Source organism: Ursus americanus, chromosome 6 (genome assembly GCF_024610735.1).
Source record: "Ursus americanus isolate L20-20 chromosome 6, mUrsAme1.1.p, whole genome shotgun sequence".
NCBI classification, from domain to species: Eukaryota; Metazoa; Chordata; class Mammalia; order Carnivora; family Ursidae; genus Ursus; species Ursus americanus.
Window position 1 is genome coordinate 52,944,803 of NC_142132.1, and position 24,661 is coordinate 52,969,463.

Below are 24,661 nucleotides of genomic sequence, written 5' to 3' on the forward strand. Positions count from 1 at the left end.
ACCCCAAAATATTTGTCATCTGTGAGTCATGCGTGCATGCAACAACTATTTATTGAGAACTGATTATGTGTCAGTTAGGCATTAATTTAGATGCCAAGATAAAGCAGTGTATAAGATAAAGAGCCAACCTTTGTGGAATGCACAGTGAATTGATAACAGTACAAAACTGACTTGGATTCTGTCTCTTTTTCCTGATTTTGAGCAACTCATCCTGTCTATGCTTCATTTCCTCTTACGTAAAATGAGAGGTTAGACTAGAACTTTTTAAAGGACTTTAGTTTCTTCAAAGTCTTAAGTCTGCGCGTTGGACAGAAATCTTAATTTTCCTGAAAGACAGAGCTGAAAATTGGTTTCTTTCATTTTGTTTGTTTAATTTCCTTCCTCTAATATTTCTTGTTCCCTATTTCTATCTAGTTGAACTCCCTAATCACTTCTTCTTCTTTAATAGAATAGAAAGAAAAAAGAGGCATCATTCTGCTGTGATTTATGGGTTTTTTAAAAGATTTTATTTATTTATTTATTTATTCCCCCCCAGAGGAACACATACTTTTATTTTTTTAATAATAATATTTTTATTATGTTAGTCACCATACAGTACATCCCTAGTTTTTGATGTAAAGTTCCATGATTCATTACTTGCGTATAACACCCAGTGCACCATGCAATACATGCCCTCCTTACTACCCATCACCAGCCTATCCCATTCCCCCACCCCCCGAAGCCCTCAGTTTGTTTCCCAGAGTCCATAGTCTCTCATGGTTCATTCCCCCTTCTGTTTACCCCCCCCTTTCTTCTTCCCTTTCTTCTACCAATCTTCCTACTTCTTATGTTCCATAAATGAGTGAAACCATCTGATAATTGTCTTTCTCTGCTTGACTTATTTCGCTTAGCATTATCTCCTCCAGTCCCGCCCATGTTACAGCAAATGTTGAGAAATCGTTCTTTCTGATAGCTGAGTAATATTCCATTGTATATATGGACCACACCTTCTTAATCCAGTCATCTGTTGAAGGGCATCTCGGCTCCTTCCACGATTTAGCTGTTGTGGACAATGCTGCTATGAACATTGGGGTGCATATGGCCCTTCTCTTCACTAAGATTTTATTTATTTATTTGAGAGAGAAACAGAGCACACGTCGGGGGTGGGGAGCAGAGGGAGAGGGACAAGTAGACTCTGCACTGAGCCTGACGTGGGGCTTGACCCCACCGTGCCAAGATCACTACCTAAGCCAAAATCAACAGTCGAATGCTCAACCGACTGAGCACCCAGGCTCCCCTCTGCTGCGATTTATAATTGAGGTGGATTTTGCAGTGCTTAATGATGTCAGACTTAAGTTAAGTTGTAATGCTTAGAAGTGTTTCAAAACTTTGTGGTTCTGTCATGGTGTTAATCAGAAACTTTAGAACCAATATAATGTAGGTCTTTGCTTGGAGGTCCACATGCACAATTAATTAAATCAGTTAACTCTAAAAGCAGAGTTATGTGCAGCATGAATATATTTCATTTTCCCCTTAGGAAAGTAGGGACAAAGTTGTTTCCATGAGTCAGCCCTCTTTTTCCATCCTTACCAGTATTTTATTGGTTAGCCTTTCTCATCACTCCTCTAAAAGGTATCTAAAACGATATTTAAAAAAATACTCCATGACATAGAAAAATATTCGGGGTACATGAAGTGAAATAAGCAAGTTTAGAAAAATGTTTTGTCCTTTTAAAATTGATGCATTTCTGTAGAAAAAGACTTAAAAATTATGTAACAAAAGCTTAAGTGTTTCTATGTGGATGGACAGGTTATGATCTTCTTTTTATGGCTCTCTTCATTTTCCAATTTTTCTATAATGAACCTGTATTATTTTGTAATCAGAGAAAATATTGAGACCACTACGTCAGGAAGCACATCTCTCTTAACTGGCTTTCCATGCCTTTGGTTTTGCCTGTGTATCTTGCTTCTTACTGGCCCTCCTTGGTTTCCTGCTGCCCACACAGTAAGACTCCAACCCGCCCTGGCCCCAGGAACCTCCACAGCCGGGCTTTGCTCAGCCTGCCTTTTCATTTCATCAGTGCCCTTCCCTTTCTGCAGATGTCTCACAAATCCTCCAATGTGTTGTTCTCTTTTATATTTGGTGTTTCAGATGTTGAGGACAAAAATTCTTCTAAGACCACCTTCCACTCTTGACGCCGGTATATCAGAAAAGCTTCCACTTCTCACCACCTCCGCCCCTGTCACCCCAGCCATCTGGTTGTTGTGAAGGTGTCCTAACTGCCTTCTTGCTTCATCCTCACCTCCACCACTGTCCTCTGCACGGCAGCCACAAGTTTCTTTCTAAAATGCCAGTCAGATCATGTCATCCTTCTGCTGAGAACACTCCAAAAGCTCCCACCTCACCCTGAGTGAAAAACAAAGTCTTCACAGGAGCCTCCGAGCCCTATGAAAGCCCCATGTGATGTGATCCTCCCCACAGCTCCACTCCATACACTGGCTTTTAACTATTCCTCAGTTGTACCACACGCATGCTGCCTCATAGGTCTGTCGTTGCTGTTCCTTTTCTGTGCAATGCTGATCCCTCGAGTCTCTGCTCACATGTCACTGTCTCAGGGAGGCCTTCCCCGATCATCCTGTATAAAATGGCACATATGCAGTCCTTCAAGACCATGTTTATTTTATTTTTTACGTTCACTTCCCACTTAAAAAAAAAAAAGAAAGATGTGTTTATTTATTTGAGAGAGAGAGAGGGAGAGAGAAAGTGTATGCAAGTGCAGGGAATGGCAGAGGGAGAGAAACTCAAGCAGACTCCCTGCCAAGTGCATAGCATGATGTGGGGCTCGATCTCACAACCCGTGAGATCATGACCTGAACCAGAACCACGAGTCGGACGCCCAACTGACTGAGCCACCCAGGTGCTCTTCACTTCTCACTTTTTTACCAGTCACATCCATAAGTTAACCAATCACAGCCAGTAGTTACTGAAAGCCAAGTATAATGATGTTCTGGAAGATACAAGAAAATATAACATGCTCTTAAGGGGCATGCATCCTGGTAGGGGAACAGGACAGAGAGACTTGCAACAGCAAGGGACGGTCCCTGAGAATGCTAAGTAGAGCACACATGAGTAGAGTGGCATTTCACAGAAGGGCAGAATCACTGCTCACAGATACAGGGGAGTGGGCTCTTAGGGTGGTTAGAAAGGCTTCGTGGAAGAGTGGGATTTGAGTTGGGCCTGGAAGGGTGGTAAGGTCTGCATAAGTGGAGGGAGGGGTTGCATCCTGTGGCTCGGGGAACAGAAGGCACAGAGGTGGCACTTATCAAGCTGCTGAGCGGAGGAAGCCCGATAAGAAAACGTGCGTGTTGAGGAGTGCCGAGGTCACGAGGCCACGCAGAATCACAGGGGTCTCCAGAGCCCGGAGCATCTTGAGGGACTGGTGTGTTCTAATGTTCTACCCCGTGCCAGGCCACACTGAAGCCTGACGCAAAGGGAGACTCAGCAACACTGATCTCCTCTTCATTCAAAATTTTGATATTCTGTTCATCATGGAATTTTTTTTGGCATTAATTTTGATTTTTTAAAATATTGCATTAAACATGATTTATTTTGGTTACTGCATTTTTTGGCACCCCCTTAAATTTTGTGCCCAAGGTCATTTCTTCACTTGCTTTGGCCCTAGTCCCAGCCCTGTGTTCTGAAGATGGGTAGAGGAGACATGGGTATTTACTTTATTGTTATTATTATTATTAATTATGGCTTACTCATGTTATACATGTTCTTTGATTAGTAGACAGTATTTCATAAAAAGCAATTAAGGTAAATTAGAATTTTGAGAAGATTTAACTTGGAACTTTGGAGCCTGAAAACCATGAAAGGGAAAATAATCGTTTGTGCTTCTGAGCCAATTTCTGGGGGACAGTGACTTCTTCTTGCTGCAGTGCACACAGGGCAAGCAAAAAGAGTTGTTTTGCTCACATCTAAGTGGGGGAAAGATGACTGGAGGGTCGGGGTACTAGAGGCTACAGTCCTTGGAGATGGACATCTGGCCACTGAGTGGCTGCAGCCAGAGTGTTCTACCTGAGGCAAGCTCCCACAATGGGCCGCGCAGGCCAGGCTTGGCCCACACCTCACCTGAAGCAAAACTGTCTAGCCCTGCTCAAGAAGCAGCTGCTCACAGGCCGCAGGGCTTACACTGTGGGCCATTCCATGTGGGCCATGGCCCAAGAAACAATGGAAGGTTCATGAACTCTAAATTTCTCAGGGCTACTTGTATCCAGGAAAGAGGTGATGTTTGACACAGAGTGTTACTCGTACATCTAAAAATGTGAAATCTAAAAAATGTGAAATCTCTTGTTCATTAGTACACTCGTGACTCATGGAACATGATTTGGTGCCAGGGAAGTCAATGAGCATCAGCACAGATCTCAGAGAAGGCTGAGGGAAGGTTGAGAGGGGCAGGCTGCTCCTTGCGAGTCCACCAGGCGCATCGCCCTGCCATTCGTTGGGGACCATCCGCATATCCAGGGCGAGCTGCTTCAGTCTCAGAGGAGACGTTTGGCACGACATGTAGAAGCCGCAGGCTGCGTTTTACCATCACAGGAGTGGGTGATCACACAAGAGGGCCGCCTCCTGAGGCCTCGGACCGTGATCTGCTCACCACACACCTGCTGGGTTGCTGACCCCTCTTGTCGGCACAACCAGCGAAGTTGTTCTTCAGAACTGAAGGAGAGATAAAAGAGTTTCCTAGACAAACAAAAGCTGAAGGAGTTCATCACCACTACAACGGCCTTACAAGAAATGTTAAAGGGAGTTCTTCAGGCTATTGAGCAAAACACCCGAACAGGATGAAAACCTGTGCAGTTGCTTCTGGGAGAGGTGGTAGAATGAATGGCCATTGTCAAGCTAGAGCTCAGCCACTGCAGAGCCTTACTGCTTAGAGCTACCTGGCGTCCACACGGGGAGGAGTCATGCAGCCTGTGCATTTTCCTATACCTGTCTTTACTGGTACTCCACTTCGGCCTCAGTGAAACACTGGGATAGTATCCAAGGCTACTGGGATCTTCACAGTGCAGGCTCCTTCCCGGTAAGCAAGTGTCTTAGAATCGTCCCAGACCGCCTTTGAGCCTGGCAGAAACATAATGACCACATGATAGCTTTAGGTTCTCTGATTGGATGAAGCAATAAAGCACTTCTTTTTAGGCAACTGTCTGTTGAGCCTGGCTTCTTGAGCCCTATCCTGAGATGCCAAGCTTCCATGTTCCATCAAGATCATGTTTAAACCTCCTGTGAAAACCTTGCCCTCTCCATGTATACAGTTGATCCCTCCCTTAACACTCCTCATGATGTATTTCAGTGACTGGTTTCCGTGTCCACCTGCTCCACAAGTCTGTGAGCACCATGGTGGTGGGGACTATAGCCTTTTCTCTCCCTCCCCTCGCGCAAGGTCTTGTACAGTGACTGGCCCAGAACAGATACGCCATAAACATTGAATCAGTAATTGGGTTCAGAGTTTACTAAGATTTTTATACTTCTTCCTTCAATTTCTTCAGGCTGCAAGAATTAGTCGATCGAGTGCTAGAACGTTTTCAGGCGTCTGGACTCATCGTGAAAGAGTGGAATAGTGTGAAACTCCATGCGACGGTGATGAACACTCTATTCAGGAAGGACCCCAATGGTAAGTCCCACATAGAACTGTAGCATAGTTTATGATCAGCAAGGCCTTGTGATATCCCTGGGGTTCGAGCAAGACGGGCTATCAGAGAATCTCTGGTAATCTTCTTTCTTTGAATCTTTAACTTGTTTGGATGAGCGCAGTGGAAGTGGGCAGGGACCTATCTAGCGTGGGACTGTGACATTCCAGGTCTTTGATTTCTGTTGCACATAGGGTTGCCAGATTTAGCAAAAAGAAATATAAGATGCCTAGGGAAATTTTAGGTAAACAGTGAATAATTATTTTTGTCTGAGTGTGTCCCATGTAATACTTGGTGGCTTTTTGAAAAGAAGAAAGTAGGAAGGAAGATTAGCTAGTAAAAGTAAAGGTTAGGCCAGTGGTTCTCAACTACAGGCAACTTTGCCCCCCTACCCCGTCCCCCAGCCTCAGGACATTTGTCACACTTAGGGGGTTGAGGCTGCATTGCTACTGCTGGCACCTAGTGGGAAGAGGTCAGCGATGCTGCTTATTAACTCTACAATGGACAGAACAGCGCACCTCAACAAAGAAGTATCTAGAAATGTCAATAACACCCAGGTTGAGAGTAATAATTTTGTGTTAGAGTAATAATTTTTCCTCACATGGAATCTGAGCCTTTATATAAAGATGCCTCAAGTGTCCTTGATTTGGGATAATTAATCTACATTTCAAAAAGGATTCTTCTTTTCTTTCCATTGCCTTCCCCACCCTACCCCCACGTGAGACCTTTTCTAGCACATTCAGGATCTGTCTGATGAGGAGCACAAATTCAAGTTATATGCAGCTTCTCCTTCTAAAACTTGTTTGAAAGATACCAGCACCAAAATCCCATATTCAGGTTTTTCTTGCTTTGTATAGGTCCTGACCTTGGTGTTAGAAAGTTTAGGTTGGAAGAGGACTCCATCAGGCCTTGAACCCATAAACTATTTGTAGATTTATTCTTTAGGACAGTTTGTGTGTCCTTTTTGTCAAAGTACAGTTGACCCTTGAGCAATACAGTTTGCACTGTCCTGGTCCACTTATACACAGAATTCTTTCAATAACTATAGCATAGTACATTTTCTGTTCCTTACAGTTTTCTTAATATTTTGTTTTTTCTTGGGGTGCCTGGGTGGCTCAGTTGGTTAAGTGTCTGCCTTCAGCTCAGGTCATAGTCCTGGAATCCCAGGATTGAGCCCCGCATGGGGCTCCCCACTCAGCGGGGAGTCTGACCCTCCCGCCTCTTGTGCTGTTGCTCTCTCTCTCGCTCTCATTCTCTCAAATAAACAAATAAAATCTTGAAAAAATATTGTCTTTTTTCTTGTTTACTTTATTGTAAGAATGCAGTATATAATACATATAACATACAAAATATGCATTAATTGACTGGTTATATTATCAGTAAGACTTTTGGCCAACAGTAGTAGTTTAGTTTTAGCAGAGTCAAAAGTTATACACGAATTTTCAACTAATCCCCATTGTTCAAGGGTCAGCTGTACATCTTTTTATTTCTCTCAGATATATACCAAAGATCCCAACTGCAAGTCATTTAATAGTAACCCTATTTTCTTAGAGCCATTGTAGGACTAAGAGATATGTAGCTGTCCACATTTTGGTTCTGTTGTTAATGTTTTGTGATATTAGATTGTATTTTATCTAAGATTTTTCTAAATAAATCACTATTTTACCTTTGGGAATACTGAGATCAAAAGTGGTTCAAATGACTCAGTCAAAGCCTATAGACTCTTGTTTGGATATTTAGTAGAATCCAAAACTCTATACTTGTTCTGATGGAATACTTTTTTTTTTTTTTCATTTGAGAAGTAGTATTGCAGAAGAATATTTGGAATTTTGGAAAAAAAATTTCTGGAATATTTCATATTTATATATGTATGTACCTTGTCCAGTGGGAACATTTAAAGGAGTTTGTGGTATTTATTAAATTGTTCTGGATGGTCAGTTTTAAGTTTAGAAACATAGTTAGATCCTCTGAGGTGATGTGCATTTTAACATTACTATGTAACGATAGTTCTAGAACTCTAGAGTATACTCTAAATTCTTTGGTTCAGAAGATATTTTGTATCCAGCACCAGCCAATAGAACTCCCTGTGATGATGAAAATATTCTGTACCCGTGATGTCCAATATGGTAGCCACGATCCACGTGTAGTTATTGAGCACGTGGAGGTGGCTAGTGGGCCTGAGAAAGTGAACTTTTCATTTTAATTAATGTAAATTAATTAAATTTAATCACATGTGGCTAGAGGCTACCAATTTGGACAGTGCAGGTATAGACAGTTTTTTATTAGACATTTAATGCTATCAGCAGTACATTCTGAAAATGTCCTCGTCCTTCAATCTTACTTCAGAACTCTTACCATACTCCATTATTAACTAACCTTTTGACATAAAAAGAGTTGAATTACGCAGGAATCTGTATCTTCTAAATTGTGTGGATCCAGATTTATATTCAGTTAGCACTTGGGCTCCATGTAAGAAAATGTTCTGTGTTCACAGTCAAGTTATCTTTTCCTACTTAGAGATAGTTTGGATATAACACCTTTACGGAGATACAATTCACATACTATGAATTTAAATGATTCACTCATTTAAAATATATAAGTCAGGGGCGCCTGGGTGGCTCAGTCGGTTGAAGATCCGACTCCTGATTTCAGCTCAGATCATGATCTCAGGGTCGTGAGACTGAGCTCCACCTCACGCTACACACTTGGCAGGGGAGTCTTCTTAAGGTTCTCTCTCTCCTCCTCCCCCGCCCCACCCACTGCTCACATTTGCCCATGTGCATGCTCTCTCTTTCCCTCAAATAAATAAATCTTTAAAAAGATAATAAAATAAAAATATATAATTCAGTGATTTTTTGTATAGTCAGTGTTATGCAGCCATTACCATGATCAGTTTTAGAACATCTTCATCACTCTAAAAAGAAACCCCATTGGCAGTGTGACTCATTTTCTCCTAATGTTTTAGTCCTAGGTGCCATCAGTCTACTTTCTGTCCTACAAATTTGCCTTTTCTGGATGTTTAGTGTAAATAGGATCACGCACTATGTGACGTTCTATGACTGCTTTCTTTCACCTAGCATAGTGTCCCCAGGGTTCATCCATGTGATAGCATGTACCGTACCTCACTTCCTTTTTAGTGCCAAATAATCTTCATTGTGTGGATGTACCACATCTTATTTATCCATTCCTCAGTTGATGGACGTTTGTATTGTTTCTTCTTTTTGATTATTACAATTCATGCTGCCGTGAACATTTACATACAAGTTTTTGTGTGGGAATATCTTTTCACTTCTCTTGGGTATATACTTAAGAGTGAAATTTCTGGGTCCTCTGGTAACCAGTGTTTGACTTTTTGAGGAACTGCCAGACTGTTTTCCGAAGTGCCTGCACCGCTTTACATTCCCACCAGCAGTGCACGAGGGTTCCATTTTCTCCACATCTTTGCCAACTCTTGTTATTACCTGTTTTTTTGATTATTGCCATCATTTTAAATGTGAGGTGGTATCTCATTTTGGTTTTGATTTGCTTTTCCCTGATGGCTAATGCTATTTACAGGTTTTGAACCTGTCATTAAGCTTTTCAGTCTTCAGGGGCGCCTGGGTGGCTCAGTCAGTTAAGCGTCCAACACTTGATTTTGGCTCAGGTCATGATCTCAGGGTTGTGAGATTGAGCCCTGCATGGGGCTTTGCACTGGGTATGGAGCCTGCTTAAGATTCTGTCTCTCCCTCCACTCCCCTCCCCCCCAAAAAACCCATTTCAATCTTCAGATATCATTACTGGTTTTTGTTTTTGTTTTTGTTTTCAAGTAGGCTCCATGTCCAGCATGGAGCCCAACATGGGGCTTGAATTCAGGACCCTGAGATCAAGACCTGAGCTGAGATCAAGGGTTGGATGCTTAACCAACCAAGCCACCCAGGCGCTCCTCATTACTGCTTTTTAATTGATATTTGTGTAGTATGAATTTACTTTAAAGTTTCACATCGCCTCTTGGGGCACCTGGGTGGGGCAGTTGGTTGAGTGTCCGACTCTTGGTTTCGGCTCAGGTCGTGATCTCAGGGTCGTGAGATTCAGCCCCACTTCAGGCTCTGTGCTCAGTATGGAGTCTGCTTGGGATTCTCTCTCCCTCCCCCCCCCCCACCAGGTGCACATGCACTGCATGCTCCCTTTCTCTCTCTCTAAAATAAATAAATCTTTAAAGTTTCACATCTCCTTTTAACAAGGGACTTGTTTTTAATTTGTGAAATAAACATGGTATTGGGATCTTTGATTAAGAGAATACTTTCTTATTAGAAATTACCAAAATGTAATTCCAGTGGGCTAGCTAATATATATTATGCTCATGGCGTTAGCGGCCTGGACATATTTTACCAATTCTGACTTGGTATCTCCATATCTATATATAATAAAAGAACATTTTCCAGAAGTGGAAATACAGATATTTTTGAGTGTCCGTTGGTGGGCAGGAGAGGGCTGATATTTTAGAAAATATTCTGAGGGTTAAATAATTATTAAGGATGCTTTGAATTTTCTATACCTTGGATTCTTCTCTGGTTGAATTTTTACTTGAAAAGGACATAGAATAAGGTGTTTCACTCTTTCTTACCTGTCATCCTTTCCTTTGAAATCCTTTTTCCTGCTATACTTCAAGGATGTCTTTTGGGATAAGCAAGCTAAATTAACACAAGGTCATAGATTTGCTGCATTTCTGTATAGAATGTCTGTAAAGATACCTTTGATTGCAACTGAAAAGGGCTCTTTCATTTGGGGGGGGGTCCTTAAATCAGCCCACTTGATGTTGGTTGCAACCCAAATCAATGTTGCTAGCATTTTTGACTACTTAATGTGTGAATTTTTATATATTTTTACATATTTAAAAATGCGCATAGCTTATACAAAATCTTGGGTTTTTAGACTGCTGGGAACCTTTGGAGATCACCTAGTCTTAACCTGTAACTGTGTGAATGAACTGAGGTCTATAGAGGAGATATAATTTGCCTAATAGTATGGCTCATTTTACATACAAACACCCTCCACCCCACATCTTCTTTATCCACTCATCTATAGATGGACACATGGGTTGCTTCCATATCTTGGCTATTGTAAATAATGTAGCAATAAACATAGGGGTACATATATCTTTTTGAATTAGTGTTTTCATTTTCTTTGAAAATGGAAGTGAAATTACTAGATTGTATGGTATTTCTATTTTACTTTTTTTTGAGGAACCTCCATACTGTTGTTCCAGTTTGCATTCTTACCAACAGTGCATGAGGGTTCCTTTTTCTCTAGGTCTTTGCCAACACGTGTCATTTCTTGTCTTTTTGATGAATGGGTAAAGGAGATGTTTGTGTGTGGGGGTGTGTGTGTGTACATGTATACACATACACAATGGAATACAACTCAGCCATAAAAAAGAATGAACTTTGCCATTTGTGACAACATGGATGGACCGAGAGTGTAATTATGCAAAGTGAAATAAATCAAAGACAAATACCAGATGATTTTACTTATATGTAGAATCTGTACATTTTAAAAAAAGATTGTTAATTTATTATTAGAGAGAGAGTGCACAGAGGGAGAGGTGAGGGAGAAGCAGACTCCCCGCTGAGCAGAGAGCCTGACTTGGGACTCGATCCCAGGACCCCAAGATCGTGACTTGAGCCAAAGGCAGACGCTTAACCGACTGAGCCACCCAGGTGCCCCTTTACTTATATGTAGAATCTAAAAAACAAACAAAAAACAGAAGTAGATTCATAAATACAGAGAGCAAACTGGTGATTGCCAGAGGGGAGGTTGGGGTAGGGTTGGCAAAATAGGTAAAGGGGATTAAGAGGTACAGACTTCCAGTTATAAAATAAATAAGTTACAGAGGTGAAAAGTACAGCATAGGGAATATAGCCAATAATGTTGTAATAACATTGTATGACAGATGGTGTGTGGCAGATGGTGACTACACTTACCATGGTGAGCACTGAGTAATGTATAGAATTGTCAAATCACTGTGTTGTACACCTGAAAGTAATATAACATTGTATGTCAACTGTACTTTAAAAACATATGGTTAATTACATAGGTAACGTACCTTGAGTACTCGGACAGTGTTGAATGAATAAATGTGTACTGAATTGATGACAGAGCTGAGACTGGACGCTGGACCCCCTGACTCAGACTGATGCTTTTGCCTCCTATTATGCCACGTTCCAGGTAGTACATGAAGATATTGCTAGTTGTACCTATAGGAACCCAAAAGAAAACAAATGTAAATAACCCGTTTCTCTTCTAACATTATCTTTGAAATATTTACAGCTGAAGGCAGGTACAATCTCTACACAGCGGATGGCAAATACATCTTCAAGGAAAGAGAATCATTTGATGGGCGAAACATTTTAAAGGTCAGTATGTAGCAGGGTGGATTGGAAATCCTTTGGCATGTGTCCTAAAATAAGAGAGGAAAACAAGTCGTTCTCCTTTTAACAACAAAGTATATTTTTCTCATGCTTCTCATGAGGATCATTGATTGAAAGGTCTGGCTGAAAAAAAAAATTTTTTTTAAAGATTTTATTTATTTATTTGATAGATTTAGAGACAGCCAGCGAGAGAGGGAGCACAAGCAGGGGGAGTGGGAGAGGAAGAAGCAGGCTCATAGCGGAGCAGCCTGATGTGGGGCTCGATCCCATAACGCCGGGATCACGCCCTGCCGAAGGCAGACGCTTAATGACTGCGCCACCCAGTCGCCCCTGAAAAAAAAAATTTTTTTTTAATGTCCTAAAGGAAGAGAAATCTTTTTGAATCCGTTGAGGCTGTGATATCTCTTAGAGTACTTGAAATTGGTGATTTCAGAAACAAGTATCCTGACTACTTGGACTCATAGGAATACGTTGGTTTTAACCTGGTGTTTAGTCTCTATTTTACCTCTGGAGCTCTGAGTTTGCTTTTTTTTTTTTAAGTGAAAAAGAATTGTTTGTTTTGTTTTAGTAGACTTTTCTCTTCACCCATAGTCCCTCTCTAAAGTTGCTTTGTAGGGACGCCTGGGTGGCTCAGTTGATTACGTGTCTGCCTTCGGCTCAGGTCATGATCCCAAGGTCCTGGGATCGAGGTCTGTGTCGGGCTCCTTGCTCAGCGGAGAGTCTGCTTCTCCCTCTGCCTGCTGCTCCCCCTGCTTGTGCTCGCTCTCTCTGTCATTCTGATAAATAAATAAATAAATAAATAAATAAATAAATAAATAAATAAATAAAGTTGCTTTGTAATCTGTTTTTACTCAGAAATAGCACATGTCCTGAAAAGTAGGTGGTCTCTTTCTGACTGTTGAGCTTTGCTTCCTGAGTGTTAAATTAATCTCTGAAATTTCCATAAAAAGGGTTCTTCAGGATTGCATTTATCTTTCTCCTACAGACCACATTCTGTAATATCCATGATTTATGCCGTCTGTTAGGTTAGCATGTCATTGTGCCTCTGGGCAAACGGATACAGAAGCTGATACAATGGAGAGGTTTTGGAGTCTTCATTTCATTTGTTCTGTAATGGTTTAGGTCATACATTTTCAAGGCCTTACATTTTTTTTGGAGCTGGGAGGAGAGTGTGTGTATATAACTTCAGAATAAGCTTTAGCTTTAAAAATGCTTTTTTTTTTTTTTTAAAGATTTTATTTATTTATTTATTTGACAGAGATAGAGACAGCCAGCTAGAGAGGGAACACAAGCAGGGGGAGTGGGAGAGGAAGAAGCAGGCTCATAGCGGAGGAGCCTGATGTGGGGCTCGATCCCAGAACGCCGGGATCACGCCCTGAGCCGAAGGCAGATGCTTAACCGCTGTGCCACCCAGGCGCCCCTCAAAATGCTTTTTCTTTTTCCTTCCCCACCTCATCCTCCATTGCCTTATCTTGGCACTTTTCTGGCCCCGTTACCTGTATTAATGACATCACTTTAGCAGCTGCAAACTTCTTGCTGCAGAGCCCCACATGGCAGTGACCAGATTCCCTGTTAGGCAGGCATTTAGGCTCCTACGCTGCAGAGCTGGGTCGGTTTCTTCTTTTCCCTGATATCTCTCCTCTTTTTTGAGTACTTCTCTCATTGTCAAAGTAGCTAGGGTGGCTTTGGTTTGAGTGGCAAGCTGCTAATGAATTCAGCTTTACTTTACTGATTTTCCCAGGCCCCAGCTTCAGTGCGATAGGAATCTTTGTCCTCCTCCATCTCATTTCCTGGGGCTTTTCCAATAATAGCGTTAATCACTTTGCTTTGTTGTTGTTAGTTTGATTAAGAAGGAAAGTAGACCGAATGGGGAAAGAAAGCTGTAGGAATGACTGAAGCCAACTTGATTCTTTTGGAATCAGAATTAAAGCTCAAAAGGTGTGCCGATGAAAGTCAAGTGTGAGGTGCTGTGCCACCTGTAAGAGGGGGTGATGTCAGAAAGCGTGTGCAGTAACCGCATGAACAGGGTGGGTCTCTCGCCTGATATTTCATTTCTCATTCTGGAAAGCCAGTCTTGCAGTGTGAAGATGTTTTGCCTCGAAGTCTTCCTCACAACCCCAGTAAGGACATGGGTGCAGCTCCCTCTAGTGTTAACAAGGGCTTGCTATGTCAATGGTACCCTTACTGGTTCCTGCCTCAGTTTTAGAGCTGGGCTCAGCCAGCGACTTAGAGACCATTTAATCCACTTTCCCACTTCAGTCTCTAAGGGCACAAGAGCCAGTGTGGTTAAAGCGACTTGCCAAAGGTTATACCGCTAGTTAGTAGCGGGGTCTGAATTAACAAAAAGATTCAAGTCACAGGGTTACCATTGTTTTGCTGCCTCCCATAAAGATGCTCGGCGTTTAGGTAGAGATCATTAGGTATTTGAAGTTGGGCATATCTGTTCGAACTGTGATAAAGTCTGATTAGAAGTCATTTCATAAATGTTGGGCAATGGTGTGTGCCAGTTAGTCTAAAACCGTGGCTAATTAAGAATTAGACTTTGAATTGAATGCAATACTAGCATACCAACCGAAATACTTACTGAGTGTATACCATCTGCCAGGCCATTTGCCCTGCAGATAAAACAGTCATTATGATACAGTTCCTACCTTCCAGCAGCTTCCTGTCTTTGAGGAGTACAGACGGTTAATAGGCAATTACAGTACAAAATGATGGGGGTGAGTTATGAATATGGAAGAGAAGTCCCTTTGAACAAAGTGTTAGTTAGAACAAAGTGTCCTTTGATACGGTGTCCAGTATTTTACTTTTTAATCATTAGCTGCAGAAAATGGAATGTTTCACCTATATTCAGTCAAAGGAATTCACTTTTCTTTGAGAATAAAGGTAAAACGTGGCCTCCAACAATTACCTGTGCCCAAACGCAGAAGAGGTAATAATTATGTTTGTAAAGTAGCTATGGTAGCCCACCTTTTGGAATTACCATGAATGAACGTGCCTTTCTCAGCTAGAACATGAGAACCCACAGGCCCAGAAACCCTTGGGGAGGAAAAGATTCATAAAAACCAATGAATTATATATGTAGTTTTATACCAGATAAAATTATTATGTTTAGAAAGAAAAAAACATCAGTTTCACTAACAAGATAGGAACTGACTTGGAGAAAACCGAAAGGTTAACTGCATTGGTTGTAGGAGCCCAAGCATATGTGTGCAGCATATTAACAGCTGCATAGGTCAAGGATCAGGAATGCTGGTGATGAGAAGCAGCCTTGGAAAAAAATCAACTTCATCTACTATTCGAAGAGAAACAAAACAAGAAAGCAAGTCATTGCTCATTGCTGTAAGAATTTAATAAGTAACAGCCAATTGCTATTCTACTCCATGAAGAGAATCGGTCCTCTTGGCTTGGTGCAATATCATGTGTTCCGGGTGCCTTAATAAGAAAGAGAAAAAGTCTTTAATGACTTTGGGAGGTAGAAGCCACATTTTTCTTTTGTACGGCTCTTTTGAGAGTTGTTGCAGCAGTAATAGACCGGTATTGGGTTATTCCTAGCTTAAATGAGAATTTTCTCTTAAGAAGGACTTTGGAAGAACTGACAACTAAAGAACCACTGTCCTGTGTTTTTTGAACCAGAAAAAGAACATATTTAGTTGTGCTGGGTTGTTAGAGAAGACTGACAGCTCTGAAAGAGAAGGTATGAGTGAAGAAGACCTAGGCCAAGTTCAGAGGGTAGTGTCCCCTCAGAGAGTTTCTATTTCCGATCTAAGACATAGGAGCAAAGATGTTGTTTGTTTATCCATAAGGCAGTGATGAACTTGTAATTGGAGAAATCCTGCCCACCCAAAGACACAGTGCCAGAAATAACTGCCCCTTGCAAGTAGGACAGTCAGTCACTGCCAGCTTTGGAGAGAGAAACAGTCTTAATGGCAGTCTGTTCGGGGGTCCTCTGAAATGGCCTTAAGCAGTGGAATCAGTGTTCCAAAACTGTGCTCTCAGCACATTGAACAGGGGCACGGTATTAACTGTTGGAAAGCATAGCTTCTGACTGCAGAGTGAAGAGGAGATATCAGAGCCCTAGCTTGTACTCACCAGAGGAGGGGATGTCGTGCAAATAAAGACACAGTTGATGTATTTGGGAAGGAATAGAAAGAAAGTGCTACAGGTCCAGAATCAAAGGACACCATGAAAGTGCCATTTCTTGAGACACTTGAAACTCCTGGAAAATATAAACCAAGTAAAAAGGAGATGAATTTGTGCCTTTTCCATTTTATATATAGGAATCTTTAAATTTAGAGAAAGAGGGAATTGGTGCTATTAAACCGTATTAAGTTTTTTTAAGATTTATTTATTCATTTTAGAGAGGGGGGAGGGGCAGAGGGAGAGGGAAAGCAGACTCCCCGCTGAGTACAGAACCCCAACATAGGCTCATCCCAGGACCCTGAGATCATGCCCTGAGCTGAAACCCAGAGTCTGATGCTTAACCGACTGAGCTACCCAGGGGCCCCTAAACCGTATTAATTTTTAATACTTTACTTGAAAATATGTTTTAATCTATCTAGCCACATTGAGACTTTCCTTGAAAGCTGTAAATGACAGTAGCTCAAATATTTCATTCATTTTTGCTTTTGTTCTATCTCTTCCCCTTAATATCTTTAAAAAATGACAGGTAGAATAAATAAGTTTAAATGAGATCTTTATTTAATTTGCTTAAGGAAGCTGTTTAAAAATATGTACTGTTTTATCTTTTTTTGTGAAACATATACATAGAAAAGTGCATGATATATACATATACTGTTTAACAAATGATCATGAAGTGAACAGTGTAACTACTCCCAAGGTCAAAAAGTAGAACATATCTCTCGTGTTCCTCCCTGGCCAACTCCAGTTTGTTTGTCCTAAGGTAACAAAGTCACAATTAAATTCTTAAACACGTTCAGTGAAGATGCTTGTTTTGAATGATTACTTTGTTTCAAAGTATTAGAAGAGTATTGAAAAACTGAATTCATTTTTTTCCCTAGAGAAGTGAGATTGAGAACTATATAGTAATTAAAAAAAAAAAAAAGATATTAGGGACACCTGGCTGGTTCAGTCAGTAGAGCATGGGACTCTTGATTTTGGGGTCATGAGTTTGAGCTCCCCCGTTGGGTGTGAAGCCTACTTAAAAAAAGAAACACAGACATTAATGACTACAAAGAGAGACTAGACTAGTGTTTAGAAACTATATTATTTCTTCTCTTTTTTTTTTAGATTTATTTATTTATCTCAGGAAAATGCTCGAGCATGCACACACACGAGTGGGGGAGGGGCAGAGGGAGAGGGAAAGAGAGAGAATCTCCAGCAGATTCCCCTGCTGAGTACGGAGCCTGATGCCGGGCTGGATCTCACCACCGTGAGATCATGACCTGAGCCGAAATCAAGAGTCGGATGCTTAACCGACTGAGCCACCCAGGCACCCCAGAAACTACATTATTTTTAAGGACGAAAAGAAAACATTGTGTCTTTCATTATCCATATCCACTTCAATTTTTAGCCATATTATATATTGTTATTGAAGATTACTTCTTAGTCACATGGCTCTTTAGAATTCTTTTTTTCCCCCCAAAACTCAACTCTTTCAGAAAGGCTTTCTTTGGAAGTCTATCACTAACTGTTCCATCGCACTATTGTATCAGGATAAACAATAGCAAATCGAATGTAGAATGCAATTATTGTCTCTCATTACCACAGTAGCTATGGTGTCATTTTTACTACCTGATATTTCTGCGACTTGTAATTGTTTTTGGAACGTGAAATTTTAATGTTTACATAAAATCAGATGTCACTTCCTCTCTAAGCTATTTATTCATATACACTATTTACACTTATTAAATTCCGTTCCCTTGGACATACTAGTATTCCCGTAATAGTTTTTGTCGATAGCATTGAAAGCAGTCACATTATTCTTGATAATCATGTGAAATAGGAAATGTGTTAGAGGAGCAAACATACAACTTTCTGAAGAATTTCACTCATCAAGTTAAGATGTTGTGGAAAAGGTCAGAGAATAAGAGAATCCATTGAAATGACATACACACACACACACACACATACACACATATATATATGTATATATATACATACTCAAACATACATATCTTCAATTAAGGATTGGAAGATAAAGTTAAAATCTCTGGCAAAGGTGAAGACATGGAAAATATGAGGGGAAAATGTGACAAAGAGGATCCTTAAGCAGTGTAAAAATTAACTATTAGGATTCTAAATGGAAAAGAAAAAGATTCTAAAAGGAGAATTACAGGTGAAAAAACAAAAAGATTTTCAAAGGAGAAAGTAGAGCATGAGTTCTTGAACTTGGATGCAGGAGGATTTAGACTGGGAGTGTCCCCAGGCACCTGGCAGTTGCAAAGAAGAATCCTCTCCAGAAGACAGTTTCATCACCCTCCACCAAATGATATTCCTCCAAGGAACTTTTCCCCCCAAATGGCCAGTACACAAAGATAACTGGGCCTGTGAGGAGACCGCTCCCCATGAGCAAACAGACATCTCAAAATTCAAAGACACGAGATACTGGAGTTATGAGACTTAGGCTGAAAACAGCTATGTTTACTGTGTTCAGAGAAATTAAAAGCCAAGCTTAAAATTTTTTATCAGATAATTGGGAACTGTTACAAAAACAAAGTGACGTAGCAGTTTTAAAAACCAAATAGAAATGCTAGAATGGTAGAATGCAGTCTCTGAAATTAGGAGCTCAGTGGCTGGGTTTAGCAGCAAAGTAGACATAGCTAAAGAGATGGAGTGGGCTGGAAGTTGAGTCAGAAGAAATCATCCAGAACCTTGCATGGATAGAGAGAAAGGTAAAAATTGTAGCTGAGAGGATAAGAGACATGTAGGACAGAGTGAGAAGATCTAACTAACCTGTGTTTGGTCAGAGCCCCAGAGGGAGAGGAGAGAGAGAACAGAGCAGAGCTGATGAAAGACCTCAACTCACTGATAAAGGAGCACAGGAGTCCCAAACAGAAGTTCTGTGAAGCGAGCTTATATTGTACTTTTCTTTCCTACAACTTGTGACTACATCACAGACAACTTAATGAACTACTTGGCCCCCAGCAGTTTTTAAACTGAATTGGGGCACCTGGATGGCTCAGTCGGTTAGCGTCTGCCTTCAGCTCAGGTCATGATCTCAGGGTCCTGGGATCGAGTTCCGCATGGGGCTCCTTGCTCAGTGGGGAGTCTGCTTCTCCCTCTGTGATCTTTTTAGCTCTCACTCTCTTTCAAATAAATAAATTAAAATCTTAAAAGATTTTATTTGAGAGAGTGAGTGTGCGCGCATGAGACTGAGAGAGAAGGAGAACAGGAGCAGGGGCAGTGGGAGAGGGAGAAGCAGACTCCCCACTGAGCAGGGTCCTGGGGCTCCATCCCAGGACCCTGGGATCATGACTTGAGCCAAAGGCAGACGCTTAACCAACTGAGCTCCCAGGCGCCCCTAAATAATTAAAAATCTTAAAAAAAAAAAAAACTGAATGGCTGGAATTTGTTGGCAGTACTTACATTACAGAGAACAAAAAACAAAACAGGAAATTCAGCTAAAGAATGTGTTTCTTAAAGTCAATGATAAAAACAAGAAAGAAGGATAAAAGGTATCCAGGAATTCTTTTTACTATTCTTATAACTTTGCTGTAAATCTGAAACTGTCAAAATAAAAATTTCTAAAAGAAGGAAAGACAGACATGCACTTAGGAGGGGGTTAGGACGCTAGCCATTTGTTGCGTATATATGTTTTTTAAATAACTGGCTTCCAGAAGAGTTTATTGAAGTCTTGGCTATGTTTTGTTTCAGTGTTTAAGATAGTTACAGCTTTTATTAATTGTTGATCTTACTGCAAAAATTGGGCCATTTGATTTCAAAGGGTGTAAAAGTTTAAGGAACGACTTTCTGTTTAGAATGTTTCATATTAGAGTAAGCTAGGAAATAGCATCTTTCATTAGAGTGTTTTTTGTTTGAAGAAATGAGAGTTCATTTCTCTAAAAAGCCATTCTTCCTGCTGTCATCCTTTTTAAACTATCCCCTATTTAATTCCTTGAAACCTAGCTCTCACCTCTATTGTTGAACTGAAACAACACTGTAAAAGGTCACCAGTGGCCCCTGTTTGTTTAGTGCCTTGACTCACTTTTATTCTTTCCCAGTAACCACACTGAGAGTATTAAGCCTTTTTCTCCTTCAGATGTTCTCTTCTCTTGGCTTCAGTGGCCATTGGCTCTCCTGGGTTTTTTTCCCTGCCCCTGAATCTACTTTTTTTTTTTTTTTTTTTTTTAATTCACTGCCTTGTAGGGCTGCTTTTAAGGTTTTGTCCTTATCTCTCTGTTTCTCTTTTACTGCAGTCTTGTTATGTGCAAATTCTACTCATTCTTCAAATACAGATAGTGCCTCTATCTGTATGGGGAAGACCATCCCAGTCGCTGACACTCTTCCCTCCTCTCCTCACCTTGATCGTGCAGAGACCCGTCGTGTGCTCCCCAGTATTTAGCAGTGTTCTTGCACCTAGTGAGCACTCCGCCAGCTTTTCCCGATTGATGGACTAAGACTGTTTTTCACAGTAATCAGATTTTGGAGGAGAAGAAAAAGATTCTGTGTTTGCCAAAGGGGATAGTTGTTAAGCCCATCCTTGAGATTGTAAACTCTTAGAGCAGGGGCCAGCAAACCATAGTCTGAGGGCCTAATACATCCTGCCCCCTGTTTTGCATATGGCCCTCAGACTGTGAATGTTTTTTTATGTTTCTTAATGGTTGGAAAAAAATCAAAAGAAGAGTAATATTTCAGGACGTGTAAAAATCATGTAAAATTCAAATGCCAGCATCCATAAATAAAGTTTTATTGGCACACAGCCACCCTGACTTGGTTGTGCACTGACTGCTTCAGTGCTGCAGGGCCAGCGTTGAGAAGTTGTGACAGACGCCATATGGACACCTCGCCCTTTATGGGAAAAGTTTGCTGACACCTAAGTGGTTAGAGTTTAGTTTAATTTTCTTTTATTTCACCCAAAACAACTTCTTTATGATTAGATATGATGCTCAGATTTAATAGACCCTCAAGATATACTAATTATGTCATAAATAGTTAATAGTCAATCCTATTGAATTTCTGTTTACTTGAGTCTTTTCTAGCAAATGTTTATTTTTAAAGATTTTATTTATTTGAGAGAGTGAGAGCACAAGTGAGAGAGAGAGAACATGAGGAGGGGAGGGGCAGAGGGAGAGGGAGAAGCCGACTCCCCCCTGCAGGGCTCGATCCCAGGACCCATGACCTAAGCCAAAGGAAGACGCTTAATCGACTGAGCCACCCAGGAACCCCTGTTTATTTATTTTTTAATGAGTTTACTAAATTCAAGAAAAAGAGAGCCCCAAATTAAATATACCTATAACTCATAACTCAGAATCCTCTGTTAATAAGTGAAGTTCCTTTTTCAGTTAAATTTGATTGCAACTTTAATACTCCACATAGCAAGATTCAGTTGATATGGATCATAATGAACTTGAATTTACACTTAACCTCCTTTTATTTCAGAATCTATCCAAGAGTAATTTTATGTTTCTCTGTGGTACACAGTCATTAACTTGAAAGATGAACAATGATTTCTTTTGACATTTCATTTATGCCTTATTACAGAATATATTAATAAAAATTATTGAATGAAAAATAAAGAACACTGCTCTTGTAAATAAATTGTGCAAATTTTATAATTAGCATGAATAGCAGAAAGATACAGAGTTTAAGAGCAAACCTGGGACAACACATCTTGCCAAAATACGGCCACTATTATTTTGCTGTTAGTGATAAAATATGGCTCCGCCTCCATTCTTGATGGTTGAAAAACAAAACTCAATGAAAATGGGAGATTTCAGGAAATCATTAGGGGCTTTTTCACATTTTGCTAGTAATAGAAATAACATACTGTATATGAGGAGACATAAACTACGTCTGCCAGGTGGTTGGGCAGTTTTTTCAAGCATCGGAGATAAAAGTGCAGTTTGAAATGCTTCATTCTGGTTTTATAGGGTCCTATTTTAGGCTGTTGGGTCGGGCTGGGAGCCAGGGGAAAGATTCATATCTAAGCAGTATTTTACCAAACTTTTCCTCTGCTTTTATGTGTCACTTTGCCTGGAAAGCAAAGTCTTAAAACACTAATGAGGGCAACCAAAGACATGACTGTCAGTGAGGTGAAACCATCGTTAAAATGAAACTAGAAAACGAGCACTTGGCTGATTTTTGATAGAGCCAACATCCATTCTAGAATGATGCTCTTTCTCTGGCCTGTTGCTGTCTGTTCGTACATGACGGGGTTTTTTTTTTTTCCCGTTCACTCTCTTTTGAATTTATGTTTATTGGTTATTCATCTTTGCGGTGGTACTGGAATACTTGTATGTGTTGTCTTGGCTGAGGCAGGGGATGATGGGTTTGGAAGGGTCTAACCTGCACAGTGACAAGGTAGAGGCCATGGTTTGGCAAAGATGGTGACAATAGAAAATAAGTATTTCCTTGAATATCTGCTGTGTGTATAAAACACTAAGCTAGACTCTTGGTGTATTTGGGGTGGGGAGAGAATAAATGCTCTGATGTCTTTGGTCACAGGATTACATTCCTGTGAACTCTGAACAGAGTGCCTGTTACTGTTGTGGGAAATAGTCATCTCTCCTGTGTAGTCATTTCTAGGGATCCAGTCATATCATTTGGGATACGGTTCACGAATGAAGTGAGTTGAGTTATGGCTCATTTGGGGTCCATTGTGTTTTTTTTAAATTGCGGTAAAATATACATAAGATTTCCCATTTTAACCAATTTTAAGTGTATAATTCAGTGTCTTTAAGTGCAGTTCACATTGTTGTGCAACCATCGCCAGCGTCCATCTCCAGAACTTTCTTATCATCCCAAATTGAAAATCGACACCCATTAAACAGTGACTGCTCATTCTCTCCTCCCCTCAGCCCCTGGCACCCTTCAGTCTGCTTTCTGGCTTTATGAATCTGACTGCTGTAGGTATCTCATATAAGTGGAATCATACAGTATTTTGTCCTTTTGTTTCTGGCTTATTTCAGCTACGTGTTTTCAAGGTTCATCAATGTTGTAGCATGCAGCAGGATTTTGTTTCTTTTTAAGACTGAATAATAGCCCATTGTGTATATATACTCCATTGTGTGTTTTTAGCTACAGTGTAGACAAACCAGTAGCCGAATATAAATCTGTATCCAGAGATGCTAACGGGGCACTGTCTTCTTTAAAGCAGCCTGTTGTTGAGAGACCAGACCAAATGGAACCAAGTTCGATTGGGTGGCATGGTGCCAACGATGTCTAAGTGTTATTAGAGGACATTGCTGTGAAGAGATCAAAGAAACAAGAGTGAAATCCACTATGCCAGGAAACTTATTAAGTTGATGACTAATTAAGAAACAATGTCCTCTTTCCTCTATCCCAGTGATGAAACAATTTTACAATTCATGCTGAAATGCAAGCATTATTATGACAAATTAAAAGTGAAAACACAGGGTATAAGTCAACCAGAACACCAATTCAAAGTTTACTCCCTCAGTTGTAGATTAAAACATCGATACCACTTTCTTAAACTGTAGGGGTCTTGTTCTTGTAATTCCTCAGGTGTGGTGGGGGGATGAAATCGTATCCCACTTCCAAGCCGTTTTGCCTATTTGATGTACAGCCCTTTGCAGAGGGGAGGGAGGCCATCTGAACTGGATTATAGACAACCAGGTGCGTGTCTTGAGTAATGCTGCAGTTGTGCTACTGGGGCAGGTTCCCTGGGGTTCTGACAGAGGACGCAGTATCTCCTGTCTCCCTCTCTAATAAGATGACTTCGTTGAAAATCCAAGGTCCCATGCGTTCCCCTCTCTCCCCTCTTCCAGGGAGCCGTCACCACCCCAGCTATTATTTGGACAATTGTTACTTCTATGTACGGGTACTCCTGCCATTGTCAGATGTTGTTGAGGGGCATCTGGTTTGCTCTTTAACTTCTGGATGCTGTTCTCATGGTAGAAAAGTGGGAATGGAGCTGGGCCGAGCCTGATGGCCTTGTTTTCTCTCCTCTCACTTTGTTCTCTTTCTGAATTTGCTGCTTGGCACAGTAGTCAGCCCCTTTATGCCCAGCCTCCCTCAGGCCACGTGCCTGGAGACTGCCAGGCCAGGAAGAAGCCGTCTCTGCTCCTGTCCCCAGTGCTCCCTTTCAGCGGTTTCTTTCTGCTGACTTGCACTTCCTGTCTGATACATAATACAAGATCAAACATCTTCTGTTGCATGTGTGTGAGGGACAGTTATGAATAATACTGGAGGGAAGATGACCAGACTGAAAATAAAAGAGTGGTGACCTATTTGAATGAGCATGAAGAGGCCTTCCGAGGGAAAGGACTTATCTACAGAAACATTACCTAGATTCATCCTGAAAGGACATTTACCGGGGGGCATGGAAGGGTCTCTGCTAGCCCGGAACCACTAGGGGCAGTTTTGCCCTGCTGACGCAGTACTATCCATGCCCCGAGGCAAGGCGAGGGGAGGCGAGGCTTTCACTGGAACCCACCCCTG

The 24,661-nt window shown here is 41.0% G+C and overlaps 1 protein-coding gene across 3 annotated transcripts in view; it reads left to right on the plus strand.

Annotated features, from left to right (window-relative positions):
• The window catches only part of ASCC1 (activating signal cointegrator 1 complex subunit 1), a 98,860-nt gene that overhangs the window by 55,691 nt on the left and 18,508 nt on the right, over positions 1 to 24,661 (plus strand). For 2 of the 3 annotated variants that reach the window (XM_045783145.2, XM_045783147.2), the window contains exons 8-9: positions 5,532 to 5,656; positions 11,979 to 12,064. In XM_045783145.2, coding sequence (XP_045639101.1) covers positions 5,532 to 5,656; positions 11,979 to 12,064 — 211 coding nt within the window. The remainder of the gene's footprint in view (positions 1 to 5,531; positions 5,657 to 11,978; positions 12,065 to 24,661) is intronic. The other variant, XM_045783146.2, reaches the window with a different exon arrangement.